The 27,238-nt window shown below is 40.3% G+C and overlaps 1 protein-coding gene across 1 annotated transcript; it reads left to right on the top strand.

Annotated features, from left to right (window-relative positions):
• Positions 1-41: 41 nt before the first annotated feature.
• LOC128223048 (anaphase-promoting complex subunit 2-like) lies at positions 42-27,238 on the top strand. Its single transcript, XM_052932287.1, is given in 17 exon segments — positions 42-128; positions 4,953-5,147; positions 5,545-5,657; positions 5,800-5,972; positions 7,914-8,019; positions 8,709-8,841; positions 9,503-9,665; positions 10,133-10,252; positions 13,992-14,109; positions 14,686-14,858; positions 15,339-15,508; positions 18,150-18,263; positions 18,481-18,643; positions 20,673-20,768; positions 26,344-26,454; positions 26,457-26,572; positions 26,730-27,238. Coding segments are annotated over 17 exon segments (2,346 nt in total). The 5' UTR covers positions 42-53; the 3' UTR covers positions 26,937-27,238.

Raw genomic sequence — 27,238 nt, 5'->3', positions numbered from 1 at the left:
AAAATGAACAAAATATTTTCGTGTAATAATATAAATTTTTCTCATATTCCAAGATGGCGGCGCCCATGGAAGAAATCAATTTGGCCTGGAAAACAGCAGAAAATGTCTTAAGTCCATGGAAGAATACAGTAAAGATACACACTCATTATGATAAACCACCAAAAACTTCTTTTGTAGCATATGCTAACATTTATCAATACTTGTTTTTGTTTTAGAACGTTATAAACTTGCCGATTCGCTCTCTTCATGGTTCGTACCACTTTATGGCCACAGATCACCATATTGATTCCTTAGACATTTGAAGAGTCAGCTGTTTTAACCGAACAATCTGAATTGAAAGGCCATATTGCTCATATTTGTCCATAGAGTGATCCACCCATCTGGCATGCTGACATAGCAAGCAGAAACTCCAGTCCATATAAAAGGCCGCTTCAGAGTCGATTTTTGTTTTGGCGACTCGACACGTCCATATCCCACTTGTTGTTTTCCTAGCCAAGAATGACATATCTCAGTGCTAAGTTAATTGAGCGGGCACCTGCTAGATTCGTTCAAAATGGCGATGCTTTGTTGACAGAAGTCGATCTAAATTAGTGTTTCATGAAACACTTAAGTGTATTAATAGAAAGGTATTTGCTAAAAATATATGTGTAACTTTAATTTTATGTTTTTATTTAACAATGCAGTGTTAAATATTGTTGAGTAACAGTTGCAGAATATATTTTACATTGGTATGAATCAGTCGACTTGTGGCGTTTAGGGAACAAAATGAATATCCAAATGTAAAAAAAGTTCCTTAACACGCATTATTGTGGCTAGCAGAAAATCAAGAAAGCATAAACAGCAAATGATGCCAGTGTCCTCCAGGATGATCTTGAAAAACTACAACAGTGGGAAGCAGACTGAATGATGGAATTCCATTTACAGATGTGTCAAGTCATATATGTCACTACCGGTATATAAAGGAAAATCGTGAATATTTCTTATAACATCCATGGTCACAAATAAACTAGAATCAGTTGACTCTGCCAAGTATCTGGGACTGTGCATACATTGAACCCTACACTGAAATCAACATATTATAACACTGTCAAGAAAGCTAACATCACCAGTACTTTCATATCCAGGATCACATATCAGTGCCCTAGAGCAACAAAAGACCTCTGCTACAAGACACTCGCCCAATAATGGAGTATGGATACATCATCTGGGATACTCACACCAAAGAGAAAGTTAGCATTATTGAAATGGTCCAGCACAGAAACTTGCAACTGGTGATCATCATAGAACTAGTAGTGTTACTGCAATAAAACAAAAGTTTTAATGGCCCACCTTACAGGAGACTTGCACAAGTTAAAAGTGTTCTGATCTACCGCATTGTCAACCATCTGGTAGCCATACCACTTATTATTAGGGATGCAAACGAATGGCAAAATTGTTATTCGAATATTTGGTATTTTTTTCAATCGAATATTCGAATATTCGATAACCATAATGAATCTTTTAGAAGTTCTAGTAAACTTTTGTGATTCTCTATAGTTATAGCTGGGGCCTTTTTATCCTTCTTTGTCATAGCCGATTCAGTGACAGACCCTGATTTTTCCCAAATTATAGCCTTGGAAATTCCCAATTTTCAGAAAAACTCAAAAAGTAATACATTTTGAACAAAGAACACAAAATCATATTATTTCATTTCCACTGCATAAAAATGCGAAACAAGATCGGCAAATATCGTAAATTCCCGGTTTAATGACGTGATGCACCAACGAAATGTCTTTTTAGGACGAGCAGCCTCGTTCTGGAAATGACTTTTACTAAGTTTAACTATGGAATAACCAAGGCAACTCGGCAACTAGAAGAATAATAAAACAAAAACAAAAGTGAATTTGTCTCATCTATTGAACTATAATAACGGAAATATATACTAAACGCTATTCTATACAGTAACATTGAAATTTGCATGGTCATTGAAATTGAAATTTACCGAAAATAATTGAAACTTTTTCGATGTCACATGTCTTATAGCCAGTTTTGTTGGTTCGGGTTTTTAGTTTATTTATACACGCACTCGGGTCTGGCCCATTCCAAAAGCGCCTGTTACTGTAAAATTACGGGGACTTTTTATTGTCACATTATTAACATGTGATGCTTGCATAGTGTAGTGACATCGAACTCACGCCTGTCATACAAGGGTCAATCGTTGTAAAAACAATACCAAGGAACTTAACACACAACAACAAATTTGTAGGAAAAAGGTTTATTGTTTTATTTCTTCAACAAAAAACATCGAATATTCGAATACCGATTTTGACATTCGAATACTAAGCAATATTTGAATATTCGTTTGCATTCCTACTAATTATGCTCATGCCAACCTCTACCTTCAGAGGCCTTCACCAGTAATTCCTGCTACCTTTTCCAAGGACCATGGTGTACCAACACTGTTTCTTTCGAGACTGTATCCGGTTGTCAAACTCCCTTCCCCAGTCTCTTATTGACAGCGCCTCCCCTGACACTTTTAAATCAGGGTTGCAGGCCATACAGCTCCGATAATTCTTTTGTACCGATTTTATCTGCACTGTAAATATTGACATTTTAACCTACACAAGACGTTCTTGGTTTGCACATTCAAGTTATTTTTATCACAGTACAACGACCCACCAGAGTGTGGACTGTACCTATCTCCAACAAGAAGGAGGGTAACGACAGATTCGAATACAAAGTAACAGGCAGTTAGGTCCATGAGTCTGGGCAGTAAAGTCAAAGAGTCTGGGCAGTAAGGTCCACGAGTCTGGGCAGTAAGGTCCACGAGTCTGGGCAGTAAGGTCCACGAGTCTGGGCAGTAAGGTCCACGAGTCTAGGCAGTAAGGTCCACAAGTCTGGGCAGTAAGGTCCACGAGTCCAGGCAGTAAGGTCCATGAGTCTGGGCAGTAAGGTCCACGAGTCTAGGCAGTAAGGTCCACAAGTCTGGGCAGTAAGGTCCACGAGTCCAGGCAGTAAGGTCCATGAGTCTGGGCAGTAAGGTCCATGAGTCTAGGCAGTAAGGTCCAAGAGTCCAGGCAGTAAGGTCCATGAGTCTGGGCAGTAAGGTCCACAAGTCTGGGCAATAAGGTCCACGAGTCCAGGCAGTAAGGTCCATGAGTCTGGGCAGTAAGGTCCACAAGTCTGGGCAGTAAGGTCCACGAGTCCAGGCAGTAAGGTCCATGAGTCTGGGCAGTAAGGTCCTTGAGTCTGGGCAGTAAGGTCCACGAGTCTAGGCAGTAAGGTCCATGAGTCTGGGCAGTAAGGTCCAAGAGTCTGGGCAGTAAGGTCCATGAGTCTGGGCAGTAAGGTCCATGAGTCTGGGCAGTAAGGTCCATGAGTCTGGGCAGTAAGGTCCACCAGTCTGGGCAGTAAGGTCCACGAGTCTGGGCAGTAAGGTCCAAGAGTCTGGGCAGTAAGGTCCAAGAGTATGGGCAGTAAGGTCCACTAGTCTGGGCAGTAAGGTCCACGAGTCTAGGCAGTAAGGTCCATGAGTCTGGGCAGTAAGGTCCATGAGTCTGGGCAGTAAGGTCCACGAGTCTAGGCAGTAAGGTCCACGAGTCTTGGCAGTAAGGTCCAAGAGTCTGGGCAGTAAGGTCCAAGAGTATGGGCAGTAAGGTCCAAGAGTCTGGGCAGTAAGGTCCACGAGTCTGGGCAGTAAGGTCCATGAGTCTGGGCAGTAAGGTCCACAAGTCTGGGCAGTATGGTCCATGAGTCTGGGCAGTAAGGTCCATGAGTCTGGGCAGTAAGGTCCATGAGTCTGGGCAGTAAGGTCCATGAGCCTGGGCAGTATGGTCCATGAGTCTGGGCAGTAAGGTCCATGAGTCTGGGCAGTAAGGTCCACGAGTCTAGGCAGTAAGGTCCATGAGTCTGGGCAGTAAGGTCCACGAGTCTGGGCAGTAAGGTCCAAGAGTCTGGGCAGTAAGGTCCATGAGTCTGGGCAGTAAGGTCCATGAGTCTGGGCAGTAAGGTCCACGAGTCTAGGCAGTAAGGTCCATGAGTCTGGGCAGTAAGGTCCAAGAGTATGGGCAGTAAGGTCCAAGAGTCTAGGCAGTAAGGTCCATGAGTCTGGGCAGTAAGGTCCAAGAGTATGGGCAGTAAGGTCCAAGAGTATGGGCAGTAAGGTCCAAGAGTCTAGGCAGTAAGGTCCAAGAGTATGGGCAGTAAGGTCCAAGAGTATGGGCAGTAAGGTCCAAGAGTCTAGGCAGTAAGGTCCAAGAGTATGGGCAGTAAGGTCCAAGAGTATGGGCAGTAAGGTCCAAGAGTATGGGCAGTAAGGTCCACGAGTCTAGGCAGTAAGGTCCAAGAGTATGGGCAGTAAGGTCCATGAGCCTGGGCAGTATGGTCAATGAGTCTGGGCAGTAAGGTCCAAGAATCTGGGCTGTAAGTCAAAGAATCTTGGCCTTATCGTCTTTAATCTGGGCTGTATTGTCTTTCAATGTTGGCTGTATCCTCTTCCATTCGGGGCTCTATTAGTGATATCCTTTTAAAAAATGTTTGGTTTGGTTTGACAATTTATAGGCATTTAATATTTACTTTTTTTAGGGTACACGCATAGTATAAGCCCCTGTGCAGCTAGCCTGAGTATGTTTATTCCACATGCTAAGTGACTCCTTCAGTGTGTGTTTTCTGACTACCGGTACTTTGGTGTATTTTAAAAGAAACAGATATTTTCTTTCTTTTATCTTTTCTTTCAAGTTTTAAAAGCATTCTTGTGCTTTAGGCAAAATAGGAATTCTCTGGACCAAATTTTAGTCAAAATGACATATTTTCCCAAATCAGAAAGGCCCTCGCCCATTCCCAAAATGGTAACAAAAATAACACTGTTCCTTATATAGCACTATGATGATTGGATTAGGTGACTAATCAGATACAGAGTTTTACTGGGGTACAATATTTTATGCAGTTGTAATACACTGTCTTATATCTTTAAGGATTTGTCTGCCAATAAGGAAGATGGTCAGTTCAGCACAGCAGTCAACATCCTTTGTCAGAATGGCCTCATGGATCTGCTGGAGGACTGGTTTTTCGAGGCCCTTCAAGAGGACCTACGAGAGAGGGTGGCTCCAAAGTTTCTGGGATTCTTTGAGAAAAAACCACAGCTGGAAGATAAAGATGCTGAAGACAAAGTAAAGTACAAATAAAAAATCTGGTTTTAATGTTTTCAAATCAAACATGGTTTAATGTGATATGTATCTGAGGAAAATAGTTGTAATAATTGTACCCTTTTGACTTAATATTATTTTATCAGATAAAACAAAAAAAACACCAACATTATTTTCTTGTTTCTGTCTTAATACAAATTTGTAAAAATGACAAACCGAATTTATGTCAAGAACACATGTACTCATTTTGTTGCAAAACACTTTCCCACTGTAGGTGATTTGAGATTTTTTGATTTGGTTTTTAAGGAGAAATAGTTATGGTATTGTAATAACCATGGTGTCACAAGTGGCATTGTCGTTTGCTTGTCATGCAAAAACTCGACTATAACTTCAAATCTCATCTTAATTGGTTCTTGTCCAGGTCGAAGGAGACATCTCACAGCTACTGCAGGCTGTGGAATACTTGCATGGCGTGACTCAGGACTATAAGCCTGCCTTACACATTCTTGAGGGACTACCCAGGGAAACTAACAGGTCAGTGGATTACATGGAGTTTTGAACAATGAAATGTCAGTCTTGATGAGCGTGATTTTTGTATTTGCTGACTTAAAAAGTACTTTCACCATGTATTTATATTATATTCATAAATGTACTAACTGTGCCACACTATTTTTAGGAATTACTCAATGCTTGCATTCTGTGGAGTATCGACAGTGGCTGATGTACTTCGGATCCTGCTACGGGCTGTTGTGTTTACCCAGGCAACCCCCGTGTTCAGGCAATGTGTGGACCATTTTTACAGTCAGACTTTCCGAGTGTTCAGGCAGCACAACAAACCTGCACAGGAAGGTATGTGTACATGTTGTATACAAATCAGCTATGTTTGATGTCGTGGTAATAGCCTACCACTGATACTGTGTATGTCATAACTGAATACTGCATTCTATATATGATGTTATGAGGTAACAGTGATATTAGACAGGTTATAACACTACTTTTACATGTAGCTACCCATACAAGCTGGCGGGCGGGCGGGCGTCAAACATTGGTTTCTGTTCAATAACTTTAGTTAGCATTGATAGATATTGATGAAACTTGGGTGTGTAGGTAGCTTATGGGAAGAGCTAGCTTGGGATTGCTTTTGAGGGGGATGGGGCTAAGGTCAAGGTCACTGTTACTAAAAATAGAAAAATGGTTTCTGCCCAATAACTTTAGTTAGCATTGACAGATATTGACGAAAGTTGGTGTGTAAGTTGCTTATGTGGAGAGCTAGCTTGGGATTGCTTTTGAGTGGGGAGGGGCTAAGGTCAAGGTCACTATTACTTAAAATAGAAAAATGGTTTCTGCCCAATAACTTTAGTTAGCATTGACAGATATTGATGAAACTTCGTGTGTAGGTAGCTTATGTGAAGCGCTAGCTTGGGATTGCTTTTGAGGGGGTGGGGCTAAGGTCAAGGTCGCCTGTAACTAAAAATAGAAAAATGGTTTCTGCCCAATAACTTTAGTTAGGATTGATAGATATTGACGAAAGTTGGTGTGTAGGTAGCTTATGTGAAGAGCTAGCTTTGGATTGCTATTGAGGGGGTGGAGCTAAGGTCAAGGTCACTGTTACTAAAAATAGAAAAATGGTTTCTGCCCAATAACTTTAGTTAGGATTGATAGATATTGACGAAATTTTGTAAGTAGGTACTAGTAGCTTATGTGAAGACTTTCTTTTGAGGGGGGCGGGGTCAAGGTAACTGTTATTAAAAATAGAAAAATGGTTTTGCCCAATAACTTTAGTTAGCATCGATAGATATTGATGATACTTAGAGCGAAGGCTTATGTGAAGAGCTAGCTTGGGAGGTGGGGTCAAGGTCACTGTTCCTAAAAATAGAAAAATGTTTTTCTGCCCAACAACTTAGTTAGAATTGATGGATAGTGATGAATCTTAGTGTGAATAAAGCTTATATGAAGCTGCAGATTGAACTTGCTCATACAACAAATTAATTGGCTATAATTTCTGATTGCCCATAACAAAACTCATAACTTCTTGGTTTCGTCGCATTGCGGCGCTTCTAGTTTATTTTACATTTTGGAATGAGCCAATTTTTGTGTAAATATTTAACAACCAGTGATATAAGGCTGCTGACAAAGGATCAGATCGCAGTTTTTCATCTTTCCGTTGAAAAATTAATATTTTATGGCTAAAAGTGTTTCCATGTTCCAACGCTTTAAGAAAACTGCATTAAATATCAATTTTTGAACATAAATATGAAAATCTGCTATCTGATTTTTTGTCAGGAGTCATATCACTGGTTTCCATGCATTTTCACTAAGATTGACTCATTCCAAGACAAAAAAATTGTCAAAAAATTGAATCTGTGAGAGTGCAGCATTTAAAGGCATTAAAGAAACCTCTCTTTCCATGTGTACTGATAGGATTACCATTCATGTTTAGGTTCTTCAGGGTCAGGATGTAAATCTCAGAATTTACATATATCCAGCATCTTGCATGGCATACCCATGGGATGTAAATGACACAGATTGCATATGCCCTGCATATTCACTACACATATTTACTACACACACCTGTATGACATAGCACTCAAAAAATAGTTTACACATTCATGCTCAAGTTCGCTACCTCTCGAATGTCAACAAATTTCAACAAGATCATCACAATTCTCGTAATAGATTATAGTATCATAAATAAAAGCAAAGGTAAGAATTTAAAGGAGAACAATTTTGATAATACCGTTTTATGTTCTGTACATGCTACTATGGTGATACTGATTGCTACGGTTACAGAGGAGAGTGAGGAGGAGGTCACTGAGTGTATGGGATGTCAGAAGGAGCAGTCAGATTGTCGCTGTGAGATGATACGGAAACGCTTTCATGACACTAACACTAAACTGTAAGTAAAATTAAGAACATATGGCAGCCTTTCACTAAGAAACACATTTGTTTTGTGCCAATATTTGCAACATTTTACCTTGTAAGTCCCTTACCCTCCATCCTGTCTGTCCAGCAATTAACATTTTTGAATATCCACAATTTTCTTGGGTATGGAAATTTATTCCTAGTGTATGGAATATATACATGTTGTCCATGTGGCCTTTCTTAACCAATCAGATAGCCCATTCATGTAGTAGGTGTGATATATTAAACTATGTGTATAATTTGTTAGGGGCAAATAACAAAATTGGGTTATAATATATAGCTTATGTTTATGTGTATTAAATTTTTAAACAAATGACATCCTACAATAAAAAAATATTGACTAAAAAGAATTGCTGATATTTATATAACATTCTTGTCATTTTCTGACTTGAAACAGATTTCTCTAATATTATTACCAAATTGAAAGTGTTTTTTACATTAATATTTGTATTTTAAAAATAATCAATAAAATATTTTCAGTAATTGTCATATAATAATACATGACAAGTAAGATACTTAAATTTAGGCTTTTAGATTTTCATTTTTCATTGAATAAACAGTTATGAATAATAAAATTAGTTTTGCTTGACATCTTATTGGTATAATTTTAGTTATTCTGGGAATGGTGCATTTTTGTTATGAAGTCTTATTCTGTCCTTGCAGTGATGAGATAGGTTTGCTGGAGCAGGTGTCCGGTACCGCGGTAACGACCTTAGTGCATGAACAGATCGCCCACCATGTGGAGTCTACGTGCAAGGGAAACTTTGAAACACCATACCTAGCAGAGCTTGAGGATGTGAGTTGTTGAAGAAATATAGAAGTTAAACAACTATGCTTTTATCTCATCAGTTTTTTTAAGGAAAGAAGTTGAGGTATTGTCGTAGCCGCGGTGTCATTGTCATCTACATTGTTGTGCAAACATCAAACTTGGCCATAACTTTAAAACCATTTATGATATTTACATGAACTGGTACACACATTGCCAGAGACAATATGAGCAGCAAGGCCCATAATTCTGACTAAAAATAATTGAGTTATTCTCCCTGTTTGACAAAGCTTTATTCTTAGTTCATTACCATACTGTATAATTGAGTTAGTGCACTATTTAACTATATTACTGAGTTATTGCAATCTGTGAATTGCCCTTTTCACTGGTTTATATGGTGGTTAAACATAAATTTTAATGATTTTGTTTGTTTAATTAGTTTCTATTGCAATTATCGTGCCTTCCTTCAGTTAAATGGTTAAGATAGATAGTATTCAGGGTAAAATGGACATACTACAAAACATATGTGTAACAAAAACAGTTTCTTAAGGAATACTATCTTGCTTTCGGAAATATAAATCTTGGAAGTGTTCAATATTGTACCAGTTGCTCTTTGTCTAATATCGTTTATGTACTAGTTTTTAAACTTTAATGGGATGCCCGTTATCAAATTCTCAACTCTTATTTTCAGTGGTTGGAGAACAAGGTGCTTGTCTGGCTCAAGCTTGTATATTCTGGTAACCTTAGCAACACAGGAAGCACCTGCATTGAGGGCTTCAAAGGGAGACTACAGCACTTCCTGTGGGAGACATACGCTAGGGTACAGATTGAGCAGCTGTTTAATATCATTATAGGTATGGAGAGTGGAGAACATAGTCAACTACTGAGGCTACTTGGGATTTTTTTTGCTGTAGGGTAATTTTGACTCAAACTGTACAGTTTGCATTGTTTTGGATACCAAAGCACAATATGGACAATTGTAATCAAAGGGCTCCTTTTTATTATCTGTTTAAGTGGGGAGGGGGGTCATAGCCTTCTTGTCATCTTTGCTTTTCTTGTTTTTCAACAACAGATCTATAATAATGACCATGACTTGAAATTGTTAAAGATATTGACATGAGACATATATGTTGCTAACTTATTTGTCAAATTACTCCCAATACTCAATTGATACAATGGACTAGTTTTGTCATACTCTTGCTCTGCTCTTGAATTTGAACAGGAGATTATCTAGACACAACTACAATTGAATATCAGGCCTTTATCTTTCACACACGCCTTTCTGTATTGTGTGGCTTACTAAAGTTTGAATCTTACACAGAGTACCCTGAGTCTGAGCCAGCAGTCCAGGACTTAAAGACATGCTTGGAGAAGACAGACATGCGAGGACACTTGGTGACCACACTGAAGTCTGCCCTGGAAACACGCCTGCTGCACCCTGGTTTGTAATCCCTGTAGTATTATATATAGTGTTATACCTGCTCAGGGAAGACTGACATGCGAGGACACCTTGTGACCACAGTGAAGTCTGCCCTGAAAACACGCCTGCTACACCCTGGTTTGTAATCCCTATAGTGTTATACCTGCTCAGGGAAGACTGACATGCAGGGACACCTGGTGACGACACTGAAGTCTGCCCTGGAAACACGCCTGCTACACCCTGGTTTGTAAATCCTGTAGTGTAGTTCATTCTCAGGGAAGACTGACATGGGGGGACACCTTGTGACCAGAGTGAAGTATGCCCTGTAAACACGCCTGCTACACCCTGGTTTGTAATCCCTATAGTGTTATACCTGCTCAGGGAAGACTGACATGCAGGGACACCTGGTGACAACACTGAAGTCTGCCCTGGAAACACTACTGCTACATCCTGGTTTGTAAATCCTGTAGTGTAATTCATGCTCAGAGAAACACTGACATGCAGGGACACCAGATTACACCACTGAAGACTGACCTGGAAACACACCTGCTACACCCTGGTTTGTAACCCCTGTAGTATTATTATTATTTACCAAACTTATATAGCGCCCTTTTCATATACATGTTCAAAGGCGCTTTTACAACGGTATAATCTGATAGCTAACTACAAGCAATATCATTAAAATACTAGACAGCTTTTGAACAATAAATGTACAACATACTAAAAAATATGAAACACAATAAAATGAAATGTGGTATTTAACTGGTCGTCTGAATTAAAAACAATAAATATCAATATCATACGGTAAAAAAATAGTCTAGCGAAACTTTGAAATTTTTTAAAAATGATATTAATATTATTTACGCCCGACATCTAAATTGCATTTATATATTGTATCAATAGTCTAAAACAGTTTACATAGGATATATAACTGTACTGAAAGATCATGGTAGAATTGAAACAGGTTGTAAAATTATGTTTAAAATCACATAATGGTCACACAGTCTTCGTGAATCACTGTCACAGATCATTCCTGGTAAAAATGCTACTCATACGCCTGTTTGAAATAGTGTGTTTTAAGTGCACGTTTGAAAGAACACAATGAACTTGAGTCTCTCACACCGGATGGTAGGTCGTTCCACAGTTTTGGAGCTGCATATTCAAAACGTCGGCTGTAGGTTACAGTTTTACTTTTTGGTATCACTAAAGTAAGTGCTTTGTTTTGAGATCGCAGATTTCTTCGTGGTTTGTAAACACAAAGCATTTCTTCCAAATATTCTGGTGATTTTCCGTTTAAAGCTTTGTAGGTATGCGTTAAAATTTTAAACTGAATTCTGTATTGCACTGGAAGCCAATGTAGTTCTTTAAGTACAGGTGTGATATGATCGTACCGCAAGGTTCTGGTGATGATGCGGGCAACCGTATTTTGAACGATCTGCAGTTTGTTGACTAATGTTTGAGATACTCCATACAGTAGTGCATTGCAGTAATCTAGGCGCGAGATAACCAATGAAGTCACAAGTTGTTTAGATGCATCAATTGTCAGATATTTCTGAAGTCTGCCTATTTGTCTAAGATGTAAATAACATGATCTGCATACTGAATTAATGTGATCTTCCATGTTCATGTTTGAATCAAAGATGGCACCTAATTTTTTTACATTAACAGACTGTTTAACTTTCAAGTCACCAACTGTTACCGATAGATCTTCAATGTGTTTGGAGTTATGAGGAGATGAGAACATGATGACTTCTGTTTTATCAGTGTTAAGTTTGAGCATGTTTAGATTCATCCATGATATTATGTCTTGAAGGCACGACTGGATGCGTTGTAATGTTTCTTCCTTAGAAGTGCCATCTAATGGTTTGAAAGATAAATACAGCTGTGACTCATCGGCATAGAGATGGTATTGCAGCCCATGCTCTTTGCAAATGACACCAAGGGGTTAAGTGTACATTGTATAAAATCTCGGCCCTAATACGGACCCCTGTGGAACACTAAAATTCAGTGTGACCGGGTTTGACAGCACCCCATCAATTTATACTGTCTGTTTTCTATCTTGAAGGTATGATGTTATCCATTCCAGTGGTTTTCAGCGATTCCGAACACATTTTCAAGTCTTTGTAAAAAAAATTTGTGATCGATTGTGTCAAAGGCTGCCGATAGATCTAGCATTGCTAAGATGGTTGCATTACCATGGTCAAGGGATTTAAGAACATCATTTTGGACTTTGATAAGTGCAGTTTCTGTGGAATGGAATTTACGATAGGCTGACTGATGTTTTTCTTGAAGTTGATTTTCTGTCAAGTGTTCATCAATGCGAGAACTCACTACTTTTTCTAGTGTCTTTGATACAAATGATAGATTTGAAACAGGTCTATAAATTTTTTAAATGTTTTGATCCAGTGTTTGTTTTTTCAAAAGAGGTCGAACATAAGATCCTTTAAACTCTGATGGAACGTTTCCTGTGCTGAGCGAAATGTTGATAATTTGAAAGAAATGGTAAAAGTTCATCGAGGCATGATTTTAATAGCCATGTTGGTATCAGATCCAGTTCACATGATTTATTGGAAGATTTATTGATTATTTTCTTAACTTCTTCTGCTGATGCTGTTTCAAAGTGAGTCAGACTATTTTCAACACTCAATTGTTCTGTTTCTGATTCGACTGGGTTAAGAACTCATTTTGATTTTATCTCATCTCTGATGTTTCTATTTTCTTTTCAAAAAAGTCACTAAACTCTTGTGGCAATTTATGAGTTTTTATGTTTGTAGGTAAAGATGTCTCAGTTGGACTGTTAAGTAGATCTTTTGTGATTTGAAACAATTGTTACATGTATAGTATAATACATGCTTGGATAAGACTGACATGTGAGGACACCTTTTGACCACAGTGAAGTCTGCCCTGGAAACATGCCTGCTTTACCCTGGTTTGTAACCCCTGTAGTATTATACATGCTTGGATAAGACTGACATGTGAGGACACCTTTTGACCACAGTGAAGTCTGCCCTGGAAACACGCCTGCTTTAATCTGGTTTGTGACCCCTGTAGTATTACAGTTGTATATATGCTCAGAGAAACACTGACATGCGGGGACACCAGATAACACCACTGAAGACTGCCCTGGAAACATGCCTGCTACACCCTGGTTTGTAACCACTGTAGTATTATACATGCTTGGATAAGACTGACATGTGAGGACACCTTTTGACCACAGTGAAGTCTGCCCTGGAAACACGCCTGCTTCACCCTGGTTGGAACCACATGATAAATTAGTGTTGTGGCCACTTTTGCAGTCTGCAAAGCTATAAGTGTGTGTATACAATTCTGTCTCTGATGGCTGACTGTAACAGTGGCAGTAATGCTGTGTTTTCAAGCATTCAACTTCGAATAAGCCATTTTTCAAGCTTAATATCTAGATCAAATGTCTTAATGATAGAGATTAGGTACTTCAGGGTCCGGATTGGTGCGCCTCTTAACTGTAAGGTATGCATAATATTCAAGCACATGATGCAGTTTGCAATGACAAAACTGGATTTAGGTAACTAGTATTTACAGGTTAATTAATGGGAAGATATTTTAAGTGAAAGTGCGACTTCGATATTGATTTGCTGCGATGATGCGAATTTGATGACAAAGTGAATTTCGCTTTGATGTTATTACATAGTAAAATCAATACACACTAGACAACTTACCTTGAACTGTTTTATAGACTTCCCTTACTATGTTTCCTATATCCTGGTTCTGATATTTACTGCAGGAGTGAATACAGCCGACATATTGACAGCGTACATTTCTGCTATACGAGCACTGAGGGCCCTCGATCCTGCTGGAGTTATACTGGAGCTTGTCTGCGATCCTGTCAGAAAGTACCTGAGGTGAGATATAGTTGATAATTGTTGAAGAGTAAATCATAGTGAAATCAACCATTTTAAAGTTGGTGTCGTCATGCAAAATATTATGTTGAAAATAACTTAAAAATGAGAGGTTACAAAACACTACATGTACATGAAGTTGTACGCAGATTAACATGTCTGTGTTAAAATTACAGTTCAGTTTAAAAGTTGTTTATGAAATTTCACTTTAAACTTCCATAGATCATGTGACTTGTGCTATCATACATGACATGCAAAACTTGTACAATGTTGACGTGCACAAACCCTACCATACAGGTACCCCTACAAATAGTGTTTCCCACACTCTGTATTAACATGAAATTTGCTACACATGTTAACTAAATGTTTGTTGAGTTAATTGTCTTGATAAACAATTGATCTGGCTGACATGCGCGCATATAAGTAAAGAACAAAGATAGTGTTTTTTTAAGGTTAAGCCTTCTAGTATCTGCTTGAAGGCCGTTCAGTTGTATCAATCATATTTCCACAAAGTCTTGAACACATGATTCAACAAAAACTGTAGAGATTAGAGAACTAAATGTTGGCTTTATGTTTCAGGTCCAGGGAGGACACAGTGCGATGTATAGTCTCCAACCTGACAGATGATGGAAGCAATGAACTATTGGAAGAACTGGTGAAAGGGCAGCCCCCTCCTGACACCGGGGCCCCTGGGGAGGAGGATGCAGATGAGTGGAGAAAATGGATGCCTGATCCTGTGGATGCTGACCCAGGTGAGAGGGGTTGGGGGTATGTTATAAGCAGGCTAAACATACAGAGGGGGCTAGTTATAGGGCAGTCCCCTCCTGACACTAGGGCCCCTGGGGAGGAGGATGAAGAAAAATGGAAAAAGTGACCATTGAACCTGTGGAAACTGATGCAGCTTTGAGGGGTACTGATGTATATAAGGGGATAACGTGGGGGTAGGGTGGTAGAACAGACATGAGGGAACTGTTTAAAGGACCTTTTCCCCAAGGGGACTAGATGCTAACCAGTGGAGGAAGTGGATGCCTGATCCTGTACCTGTGGATAATCACCTGGGTGACAGTGGATGGGGAAACTAAGTGTATAGATGGGGTAGGAGGATCTAGTTAGGTGACAGATTCTTTCTGACCTAGAAGTCAGAAACCTTTTTTGGTTCACCATAATTTACTGACAAGGAATATAATTTGTACATACCTATACATATTTATGTATTTATAAATTGTGTTCAGCCTCGGCATCAAAAAGTCGGCGAGCTTCTGACATCATCAGCATGTTGGTGAACATCTACGGGAGTAAAGAGCTGTTTGTGAATGAGTATCGTACACTCCTGGCCGACCGGATCCTCACCAACTTCAGCTATGAGATTGAGAAAGAGATTCGCTACCTCGAATTGCTTAAGGTATACATAGCAATGTTTTGTATCTTTGGGTTTAATCTTGTCGATATTTTGAAGAAGAAATGTCAATGTATTAATATTTATATATTTGATTGTCAGACTGAAAGCTCATAGACTGGTTTAGTTTTCTCGTCAGCCTAATGGTGGTCATTACTTAATAGTCATTAACATGAACCTTGTTCAGTTATGCCCCGAACTGATGAGGATGTGTTGGATAACTTGAAACTTGTTCAGTTATGCCCCATAATGAGGAGCAGTTGTTGGGTAACATGAAACTTGTTCAGTTATGCCCCATAATGAGGAACAGTTGTTGGGTAACATGAAACTTGTTCAGTCATGTCCCATAATGAGGAGCAGTGGTTGGGCAACATGAAACTTGTTCAGTCATGTCCCATAATGAGGAACAGTTGTTGGGTAACATGAAACTTGTTCAGTCATGTCCCATAATGAGGAGCAGTGGTTGGGCAACATGAAACTTGTTCAGTCATGTCCCATAATGAGGAGCAGTGGTTGGGCAACATGAAACTTGTTCAGTCATGTCCCATAATGAGGAGCAGTGGTTGGGCAACATGAAACTTGTTCAGTCATGTCCCATAATGAGGAGCAGTTGTTGGGCAACATGAAACTTGTTCAGTCATGTCCCATAATGAGGAGCAGTTGTTGGGCAACATGAAACTTGTTCAGTCATGTCCCATAATGAGGAGCAGTTGTTGGGCCACATGAAACTTGTTCAGTCATGTCCCATAATGAGGAGCAGTTGTTGGGCCACATGAAACTTGTTCAGTCATGTCCCATAATGAGGAGCAGTTGTTGGGCCACATGAAACTTGTTCAGTCATGTCCCATAATGAGGAGCAGTTGTTGGGCAACATGAAACTTGTTCAGTAATGTCCCATAATGAGGAGCAGTTGTTGGGCAACATGAAACTTGTTCAGTCATGTCCCATAATGAGGAGCAGTTGTTGTGTAACATGAAACTTGTTCAGTCATGTCCCATAATGAGGAGCAGTTGTTGTGTAACATGAAACTTGTTCAGTCATGTCCCATAATGAGGAGCAGTTGTTGGGCAACATGAAACTTGTTCAGTCATGTCCCATAATGAGGAGCAGTTGTTGGGTAACATGAAACTTGTTCAGTCATGTCCCATAATGAGGAGCAGTTGTTGGGCAACATGAAACTTGTTCAGTCATGTCCCATAATGAGGAGCAGTTGTTGAGTAACATGAAACTTGTTCAGTCATGTCCCATAATGAGGAGCAGTTGTTGGGCCAAGTCATGTCCCATAATGAGGAGCAGTTGTTGGGCAACATGAAACTTGTTCAGTCATGTCCCATAATGAGGAGCAGTTGTTGGGCCACATGAAACTTGTTCAGTCATGTCCCATAATGAGGAGCAGTTGTTGGGCCACATGAAACTTGTTCAGTCATGTCCCATAATGAGGAGCAGTTGTTGGGCAACATGAAACTTGTTCAGTCATGCCCCATAATGAGGAGCAGTTGTTGAGCAACATGAAACTTGTTCAGTCATGTCCCATAATGAGGAGCAGTGGTTTGGCAACATGAAACTTGATCAGTCATGTCCCATAATGAGGAGCAGTTGTTGGGCAACATGAAACTTGTTCAGTCATGTCCCATAATGAGGAACAGTTGTTGGGCAACATGAAACTTGTTCAGTCATGTCCCATAATGAGGAACAGTTGTTGGTCAACATGAAACTTGTTCAGTCATGTCCCATAATGAGGAGCAGTGGTTGGGCAACATGAAACTTGATCAGTCATGTCCCATAATGAGGAACAGTTGTTGGGCCACATGAAACTTGTTCAGTCATGTCCCATAATGAGGAACAGTTGTTGGGCAACATGAAACTTGTTCAGTCATGTCCCATAATGAGGAGCAGTGGTTGGGCAACATGAAACTTGTTCAGTCATGTCCCATAATGAGGAGCAGTGGTTGGGCAACATGAAACTTGATCAGTCATGTCCCATAATGAGGAACAGTTGTTGGGCCACATGAAACTTGTTCAGTCATGTCCCATAATGAGGAGCAGTTGTTGGGCCACATGAAACTTGTTCAGTCATGTCCCATAATGAGGAGCAGTTGTTGGGCAACATGAAACTTGTTCAGTCATGTCCCATAATGAGGAGCAGTTGTTGGGCAACATGAAACTTGTTCAGTCATGTCCCATAATGAGGAACAGTTGTTGGGCAACATGAAACTTGTTCAGTCATGTCTCATAATGAGGAGCAGTTGTTGGGCAACATGAAACTTGTTCAGTCATGTCCCATAATGAGGAGCAGTGGTTGGGCAACATGAAACTTGTTCAGTCATGTCCCATAATGAGGAGCAGTTGTTGGGCCACATGAAACTTGTTCAGTCATGTCCCATAATGAGGAGCAGTTGTTGGGCCACATGAAACTTGTTCAGTCATGTCTCATAATGAGGAGCAGTTGTTGGGTAACATGAAACTTGAACAGTCATGTCCCATAATGCAGCTCATAATCTTTTTCTAGTGCAAACATTTACCAAACCACACAGTTTTATATCTTCATTGTTCTCATTGGCTAAAATTTCCTTATAATAAATCCCATATTTATGTAACAGACAATAATCTATTTCACTGCTTACCATTTTTACCCCACTTCTTACAGCTGCGTTTTGGGGATGAACTACACTTTTGTGAGGTGATGTTAAAAGATGTGGCCGACTCTAAACGTGTAAACACTCGCATCACTGATGAGCGAAAACAAAAGGGAGAAGTCGAGGTATGGTTTTTCTTAAACAGTTTTCACATGAGATTTAATGCCATTTTCATGTCCCATTAGTGATTATAGGGAACAGTTTTCCCTTGAGGTTTAGTGCAATTTTCTTGCCTCATTAGTGTTAATTTTCATGGTAAGACTTTATAATTAGACTTAAGAATTATATTTCCCGTCTTACAAAAAAGTTCACTGAAAACAATCATAATGTATTTCCCTGCAGGATGTGGAGGTGTCGGCTATGATTCTGTCTGCCCAGTTCTGGCCGGCATTTCGTGAGGAGAAAATCAGCCTCCCGGAGCACATGCAGGCCTTGCTCGCACAGTTTACGTCCAAGTTTGAGGCCCTGAAAGGCAACCGCACCCTTAACTGGAAGTCACATCTCGGTAGGTGATATTGTGATACAAGCCAGAGTTTTGTTTATTGAAGTTTATTGTGATAAAATATGTAAGATTTTTAGCTCGACTATTCAGAGAATAAGGAGGGCTATACCACTCGCCCCAGCGTCAGCGTGGGGTCCAGTTAAGTTTTAGAGCAAGTTGGAATTTTCACGAATAAGTTTTATAACTTTCATTCAATGGCCTTAATACTTCACACATTTGTTCAGGGCCGTCACATAATGAGGTTAGATAACTCCATATCATCCTTTATACAAGTTATGGCCCCTGATTGACTTCGGTTAAAGTTTTAGGGCAGGTTAAAGTTTTGGGGCAAGTTGGGATTTTCACTTATATGTCCAATACCCTTCATTCAATTGAATGACTTCCATCGGATTGTGTTTGGGGCCCTTAGGATCAAGGTCAATGTTACAAAAAATAGAAGAAAGCAGTAGAAACTGAATCTCTTCTGCCAGTCATTAAAAACCCATTTTGTCACAGTATTCACTTCTAACTCAAACCAGCGTAGTTGAGCGCGCGCTGTCTTATGACAGCTCTTGTTTAAAATATGTTGTATTTTTTTTAAACATATGACTATCCAATAAAATTTGTGTAACAGTCTACCCAAATTGCTATGTGCATCTGATAGGGATGGAAGCCTTCTGTGCAGGCGTACAGTACTCCATCACCATAAAAGCTAGACAGACAGTATCAGTGCCGCTATATGTATATAAAATACCCTGTAACATTTGCTTTGTATCAGTGTATATTTCATTAAGAAGTAGCTTAATTCCTTTGAAACATTTTGTTGACCTATTTGGGCATAAAATACTGCCTTAAAATTTAACTCTAATTTGTCTTTAATATACAAAGACATAATTTTTATAAAAGCACAATCATGGATTACATTTATATATCAAACTTACAGCAGTGCCTCATTATTTTATGTTATAAGGAGGAAGCCACTTCAGTGGCCTCTATTTTTTCAAGAGTGTACTAGATTAATTGGTTATAATTTTGGAGTTAAGTTTGTGATGCAGATGTCAGCTATTTGTCAACTTGATGGTCTCTTTGAAACTTGTTGATATCCAAGTGCTGACACTTATTAATTTCATAATTGGCAGAATTTTACTCTGATTAAATGTGCTTGCAAAGTGCCAATGTAAAGTTTTCCCTCTTTCTTTTGAAAAATCATATTGATGATGTTATCAAAGCGCATGTTTTGCATAGGATTCTAGTTTTAATACAACACAAATTCTCTTCATTGCATTTCTGTATTTGATAACATTTTTCTATCGACGCTAAGGCCATATTTTAAAGTTTGTTTGCATTGGCCTGACGGACCATTTAGCACTTGTGGAATAAATGAAACTTGTTACCAGAAAAAATATGCACAAATCTAGCAAAGTGCATACCTGGAAAACACTAGACCATGTTGCTTTTGTTTAAGAATGTCCTCATTTAGATAAGGACCCCCCCCCCCCCCCACATTCTGTCAACATGCATACGAAAACATTTCATAAAATGGTATATCATATTTGAAAAATAAATGAGCTTTTGCTTGCAAAATTAAATGCAATTTGTCAGAACAAACTCCTCTAACTATCATTTGGGGAGAGGGGGGGAGGTGCAATTGATGATAAGATGTCTCAAGGTTATACTCTTCAACGGATTATTGACAGGGGACTATGTTTTCAACTAATACGTCCTAGTTTCAGTTTCCTATATTTTGTAAGAAATGGTAAGACTTTAACTATGAGACAAGATGTATTTGGAATGTTTTGATTGAATGAGGAAAATATAATATCGCTTTCTAACTAACTTAAAATTCAACCGAAATCTACTGATATTTTGTTGTATGCTTGATGATAAGATATCCCAACGGTGTACAGGTTATACTTTTATATGATTTATAGACAAGATGTATTGCTTGTTCATCTCTTATAAGTCTGAAATAGAACACCTGTTCTGTGTACATATTGATAACTAGGTAGATAGGTTGATTTATCAGTTATAAATTTTTATTGATATATTGCAGGTCTGGTTTCCATGGAGGTTGAGCTGAAGGACAGAACACTCAACTTTAATGTCTCCCCCGTACATGCAGCCATACTCATGCAGTTTGAACAACAAGGTAAACACCATGTGTTAGTTCAGTCTCCCAGGGATGGTCTCCCCCGTACATGCAGCCATACTCATGCAGTTTGAACAACAAGGTAAACACCATGTGTTAGTTCAGTCTACCAGGGATGGTCTCCCCTGTACATGCAGCCATACTCATGCAGTTTGAACAACAAGGTAAACACCATGTGTTAGTTCAGTCACCAAGGGATGTCTCCCCTGTACATGCAGCCATACTTATGCAGTTTGAACAACAAGGTAGGCACTGTGTGTTAGTTCAGTCTCCCAGGGATGGTCTCGCCTGTACATGCAGCCATACTCATGCAGTTTGAACAACAAGGTAAACACCATGTGTTAGTTCAGTCTCCCAGGGATGGTCTCCCCTGTACATGCAGCCATACTCATGCAGTTTGAACAACAAGGTAAACACCATATGTTAGTTCAGTTCAACAGGGATGGTCTCGCCTGTACATGCAGCCATACTTGTGCAGTTTGAACAACAAGGTAAACACCCTATGTGAGTTCAGTGTACCAGGGATGGTCTCGCCTGTACATGCAGCCATACTTGTGCAGTTTGAACAACAAGGTAAACACCATGTGTTAGTTCAGTCTCCCAGGGATGGTCTCGCCTGTACATGCAGCCATACTCATGCAGTTTGAACAACAAGGTAAACACCATGTGTTAGTTCAGTCTTCCAGGGATGGTCTCCCCTGTACATGCAGCCATACTCATGCAGTTTGAACAACAAGGTAAACACCATGTGTTAGTTCAGTCTCCCAGGGATGGTCTTGCCCTGTACATGCAGCCATACTGATGCAGTTTGAACAACAAGGTAAACACCATGTGTTAGTTCAGTCTCCCAGGGATGGTCTCGCCTGTACATGCAGCCATACTCATGCAGTTTGAACAACAAGGTAAACACCATGTGTTAGTTCAGTCTCCCAGGGATGGTCTCCCCCGTACATGCAGCCATACTCATGCAGTTTGAACAACAAGGTAAACACCATGTGTTAGTTCAGTTCAACAGGGATGGTCTCCCCCGTACACGCAGCCATACTTGTGCAGTTTGAACAACAAGGTAGGCACTGTGTGTTAGTTCAGTCTACCAGGGATGGTCTCCCCCGTACATGCAGCCATACTCATGCAGTTTGAACAACAAGGTAAACACCATGTGTTAGTTCAGTCACCCAGGGATGGTCTCCCCCGTACATGCAGCCATACTTGTGTAGGTTGAACAACAAGGTAGGCACTAAGTGTTAGTTCAGTCTCCCAGGGATGGTCTCCCCCGTAAATGCAGCCATACTCATGCAGTTTGAACAACAAGGTAAACACCATGTGTTAGTTCAGTCTATCAGGGATGGTCTCCTCCGTACATGCAGCCATACTCATGCAGTTTGAACATCAAGGTAAACACCCTATGTGAGTTCAGTCACCCAGGGATGGTCTCCTCCGTACATGCAGCCATACTCATGGAGTTTGAACAACAAGGTAGGCACTTTGTGTTAGTTCAGTCTCCCAGGGATGGTCTCGCCTGTACATGCAGCCATACTGATGCAGTTTGAACAACAAGGTAAACACCATGTGTTAGTTCAGTCTCCCAGGGATGGTCTTGCCCTGTACATGCAGCCATACTGATGCAGTTTGAACAACAAGGTAAACACCATGTGTTAGTTCAGTCTCCCAGGGATGGTCTCGCCTGTACATGCAGCCATACTTATGCAGTTTGAACAACAAGGTAGGCACTGTGTGTTAGTTCAGTCTACCAGGGATGGTCTCGCCTGTACATGCAGCCATACTCATGCAGTTTGAACAACAAGGTAAACACCATGTGTTAGTTCAGTCTATCAGGGATGCTCTCCCCTGTACATGCAGGCATATTTGTGCAGTTTGAACAACAAGGTAAACACCCTATGTGAGTTCAGTCACCCAGGGATGGTCTCGCCTGTACATGCAGCCATACTTGTGCAGTTTGAACAACAAGGTAAACACCTATGTGAGTTCAGTCACCCAGGGATGGTCTCCCCTGTACATGCAGCCATACTCATGCAGTTTGAACAACAAGGTAAACACCATGTGTTAGTTCAGTCTCTCAGGGATGGTCTCCCCTGTACATGCAGCCATACTTGTGCAGTTTGAACAACAAGGTAAACACCATGTGTTAGTTCAGTCACCCAGGGATGGTCTCCCCTGTACATGCAGCCATACTTGTGCAGTTTGAACAACAAGGTAAACACCCTATGTGAGTTCAGTCTCCCAGGGATGGTCTCGCCTGTACATGCAGCCATACTTGTGCAGTTTGAACAACAAGGTAAACACCATGTGTTAGTTCAATCTCCCAGGGATGGTTTCCCTGTACGTGCAGCCATACTCATGCAGTTTGAACAACAAGGTAAACACCACATGTTAGTTCAGTCTATCAGGGATGGTCTCCTCCGTACATGCAGCCATACTCATGCAGTTTGAACATCTAGGTTAGCACTATGTGTTAGTTCAATCACCCAGGGATGGTTTCCCTGAACATGCAGCCATACTCGCAGTTTGAACAACAAGGTAAACACCATGTGTTAGTGCAGTCTATCAGGGATGGTCTCCTCCGTACATGCAGCCATACTTGTGCAGTTTGAACAACAAGGTAAACACCCTATGTGAGTTCAGTCACCCAGGGATGGTCTCCTCCATACATGCAGCCATACTCATGCAGTTTGAACAACAAGGTAAACACCATGTGTTAGTTCAGTCTACCAGGGATGGTCTCCCCTGTACATGCAGCCATACTCATGCAGTTTGAACAACAAGGTAAACACCATGTGTTAGTTCAGTCTCCCAGGGATGGTCTCCCCCGTACATGCAGCCATACTCATGCAGTTTGAACAACAAGGTAAACACCATGTGTTAGTTCAGTCTATCAGGGATGGTCTCCTCCGTACATGCAGCCATACTCATGCAGTTTGAACAACTAGGTTAACACCATGTGTTTGTTCAGTCTATCAGGGATGGTCTCCTCCGTACATGCAGCCATACTCATGCAGTTTGAACAACTAGGTTAACACCATGTGTTAGTTCAGTCTAGCAGGGATGGTCTCCTCCGTACATGCACCCATACTCATGCAGTTTGAACAACTAGGTAACACCATGTGTTAGTTCAGTCTATAAGGGATGGTCTCCTCCGTACATACAGCCATACTTGTGCAGTTTGAACAACAAGGTTAATACCATGTGTTAGTTCAGTCTATCAGGGATGGTCTCCTCCGTACATACAGCCATACTTGTGCAGTTTGAACATCAAGGTTAACACCATGTGTTAGTTCAGTCTATCAGGGATGGTCTCCTCCGTACATGCAGCCATACTCATGCAGTTTGAACAACTAGGTAACACCATGTGTTAGTTCAGTCTATCAGGGATGGTCTCCCCCGTACATGCAGCCATACTCATGCAGTTTGAACAACAAGGTAAACACCATGTGTTAGTTCAGTCTATCAGGGATGGTCTCCCCTGTACATGCAGCCATACTCATGCAGTTTGAACAACAAGGTAAACACCATGTGTTTGTTCAGTCTATCAAGGATGGTCTCCTCCGTACATACAGCCATAATCATGCAGTTTGAACAACTAGGTAAGCACTATGTGTGTGTTAGTTCAGTCTATCAGGGATGGTCTCCTCCGTACATGCAGCCATACTCATGCAGTTTGAACACCAAGGTAGGCACTATGTGTGTGTTAGTTCAGTCTACTAGGGATGGTGTCCCTTGTACATGCAGCCATAATATCCAAATTGATGCTCTCAACAATTGAACTATATAGCTCATTTATAGAGTAAAAACTTTATATCTTTATTTACTATGGGTTAGTACAGATTTGTTAAAAAAATCAATTCTTCATTTTTTCAATTGATTTGAAGAGGTCTCTAATTATTTGAAAAGCTCTCAAATCTTTTGAAGAGCTCTTAAAGTATTTGTGTTAATCTAGATTTGCTGATCCATAAGTAAGGAACAAAGTATTGATACTACAATAAATGTGTTCATTGGGGTCAAGCCATAATTCAGCCATTAAAGCACGTTTGCAGACCTTTATAAAGGCAACAATTGTAGGTGCTTGTAAAAACTCTATATAGTTTACTTTGCTCAAAAAACATAATTTTTATTAACTTCAACCATTTCAGAGCAATGAAATTCGCAGCACTGCCAAATATCTCAGACATTTGTCTAAAGAAAAATGTCATTGGGCACTATTTGAATGTACATATTTTTTTGTAGTATTTATGCCTCCCTTCGAAGAACTTGACATGAAGGTTGTGCGATACCAGTACATGACCCCTATTGATTTTAGGGCTCATCGGGTCAAAGGTCAAGGTCACAGTGACCTTTAATGGTAAAATAATTTTAAAGCTTGTCCGAGTGATAACTCAACAATGCCTAGACCTATTGTCATCAATCTTGATATGGAAGTTGGCCCTGACCTGTACATGACCCCTGTTGTTTTTGGAGGTCATCGGGCCAAAGGTCAAGGTCACAGTGATTTTAAATGGTAAGAGGTTGTCCGAGTGATAACACGACAATGCTTGCATCCATTGCCCTCAAACTTGACTTGGAGGTTGGGTCTGACCAGTAGATGACCCCTATTGATTTTAAGGGGTCAATGGGCCAAAGGTCAAGGTTACAGTGACCTTGAATGATAAAAAGTTGTCCGATTGATAACTCAACAATGCCTGCACCCATTGTGCTGAAGCATGACTTGGAGTTTGGGCCTGACCAGTAGATGACCCCTATTGATTTTAGGGGTCTAAGGGGTCACATTGACCTTTTAAGCAAACTCGACAATTTCTGGACCTATGGTCCTCAAACTTGAAGGTTGGGCCTAACCAGTAGATGACCCCTATAGACTTTGGGGGTCTTTGGGCCAAAGGTCAAGGTCACAGTAGACTTTAACACAAGAAAAGAAACAAATCTTCTCCCAGTGATACCAATGCCTGAATCTTTGATCATCAAACTTGACAAGGAAGTTGGACCTGACCAGCAGATGACCCTTATTGATTTTAGGAGTCATCGGGTCAAAGGTCAAGGTCACAGTGATCTGAATGTGAAAATGTTGTTCGAGTGATAACTCGACAATGCCTGCACCCATGGCCCTCAAACTTGACTTGGATTATGTCTGACCTGTAGGTGTAAGATGACCCCTTATGATTTTAGGGTTCATAGGGTCAAAGGTCAAGGTCACAGTGACCTTAAACGAAAAAAGCTTGTCTGTGGATTACTTGACAATGCCTGCACTCATGGCCCTCAAAATTAAGGTTTTTGGTGACCAGCTGATAACTCCTATGGATTTTGAGGTCATAGAGTTAAAGGTCATGGTCATAACACGCTCTATTCTCACACTTTGAATGGTCATAATCTTAAAACTGCCTCAACGGCATCCATTGTCAGTGACAAATCAGCTGTCATTTCGGTCCATGCATATTTCATTCAATTGTCCGTATAATCCTGACAACATGGCGCTCAGGAGGTGTGTGTGTGGGGGGGGGGGCATTATGTTTGACAAACATCTCTTGTTAATATCATGTTTTCTCACTATTTTTCACAAAATTTCCAGAGCGATGGACAGTGGACGAGTTAAGCACAGCGTTGCAAGTACCTGCAACAGCCCTCCGCCGGAAGATCGCATTCTGGCAGTCCCAGGGGCTACTGAAAGAAGAGACTCCTGATAGTTCTTATTGGTCGAGGAGCACAGGGGTCGGGGTCATGACCTGGTTGTCGGGGACGACGAAGAGGCTGAGTCTGCCATGGCATCTGCGCATGCCCAGAAAGAGGAAGAACTTCAGGTAGATAGGATTGAGAGCACTGGCGGCTCTATGAATGTTGTTGTGTAGTTAAGGAAATTGGCATAGATATGTAGTTAGCAACCGGATTTTCAGCAAATGATGGTGTTTATTTCTCCTTATAATTTAAACATACAACCAGTATTGTTCATATATTCAGGTGTTCTGGACGTACATTGTGGGGATGCTGTCTAACCTGGAGTCGCTTCCACTTGAGCGAATACACAGTGTACTGCGCATGTTTGCCATGCAGGGAACATCAGGGGAGATTACTCTAGAAGAACTCAACCACTTTCTCGACAAAAAGGTCAAGGACCAAGCACTTGCTTATTCCGGGGGCGTGTACAGACTGCCCAAATCTTCATGACATTATATTTTATGTTCTGTGATCAATTTTCATTAAAACAAACTTTATCCAGTGTCATAATGATATGTGTTGAATTTTAGATAAAAAGTAACGATAAATGTCGGTAATCTCATTAAATGAGTGTTTGTTTCCTCATGATTAGTGAGTCATATTGAAAATTTTGACATTGCAAAATGCAGACTTGTAATAAAGGTTTTCTATAATTGCTTCATTTTTGTGTGGCTTGAAAAAGCAACATATAGGTAGGCAACGATGACAGCAGCGTTCTTGGTGACGACAGCGTCATCAAAACCTTGTGCAAA

Source organism: Mya arenaria, chromosome 17, assembly GCF_026914265.1.
Source record: "Mya arenaria isolate MELC-2E11 chromosome 17, ASM2691426v1".
Classification (NCBI taxonomy): Eukaryota; Metazoa; Mollusca; class Bivalvia; order Myida; family Myidae; genus Mya; species Mya arenaria.
This window is presented reverse-complemented; position numbering and strand designations above follow the sequence as displayed.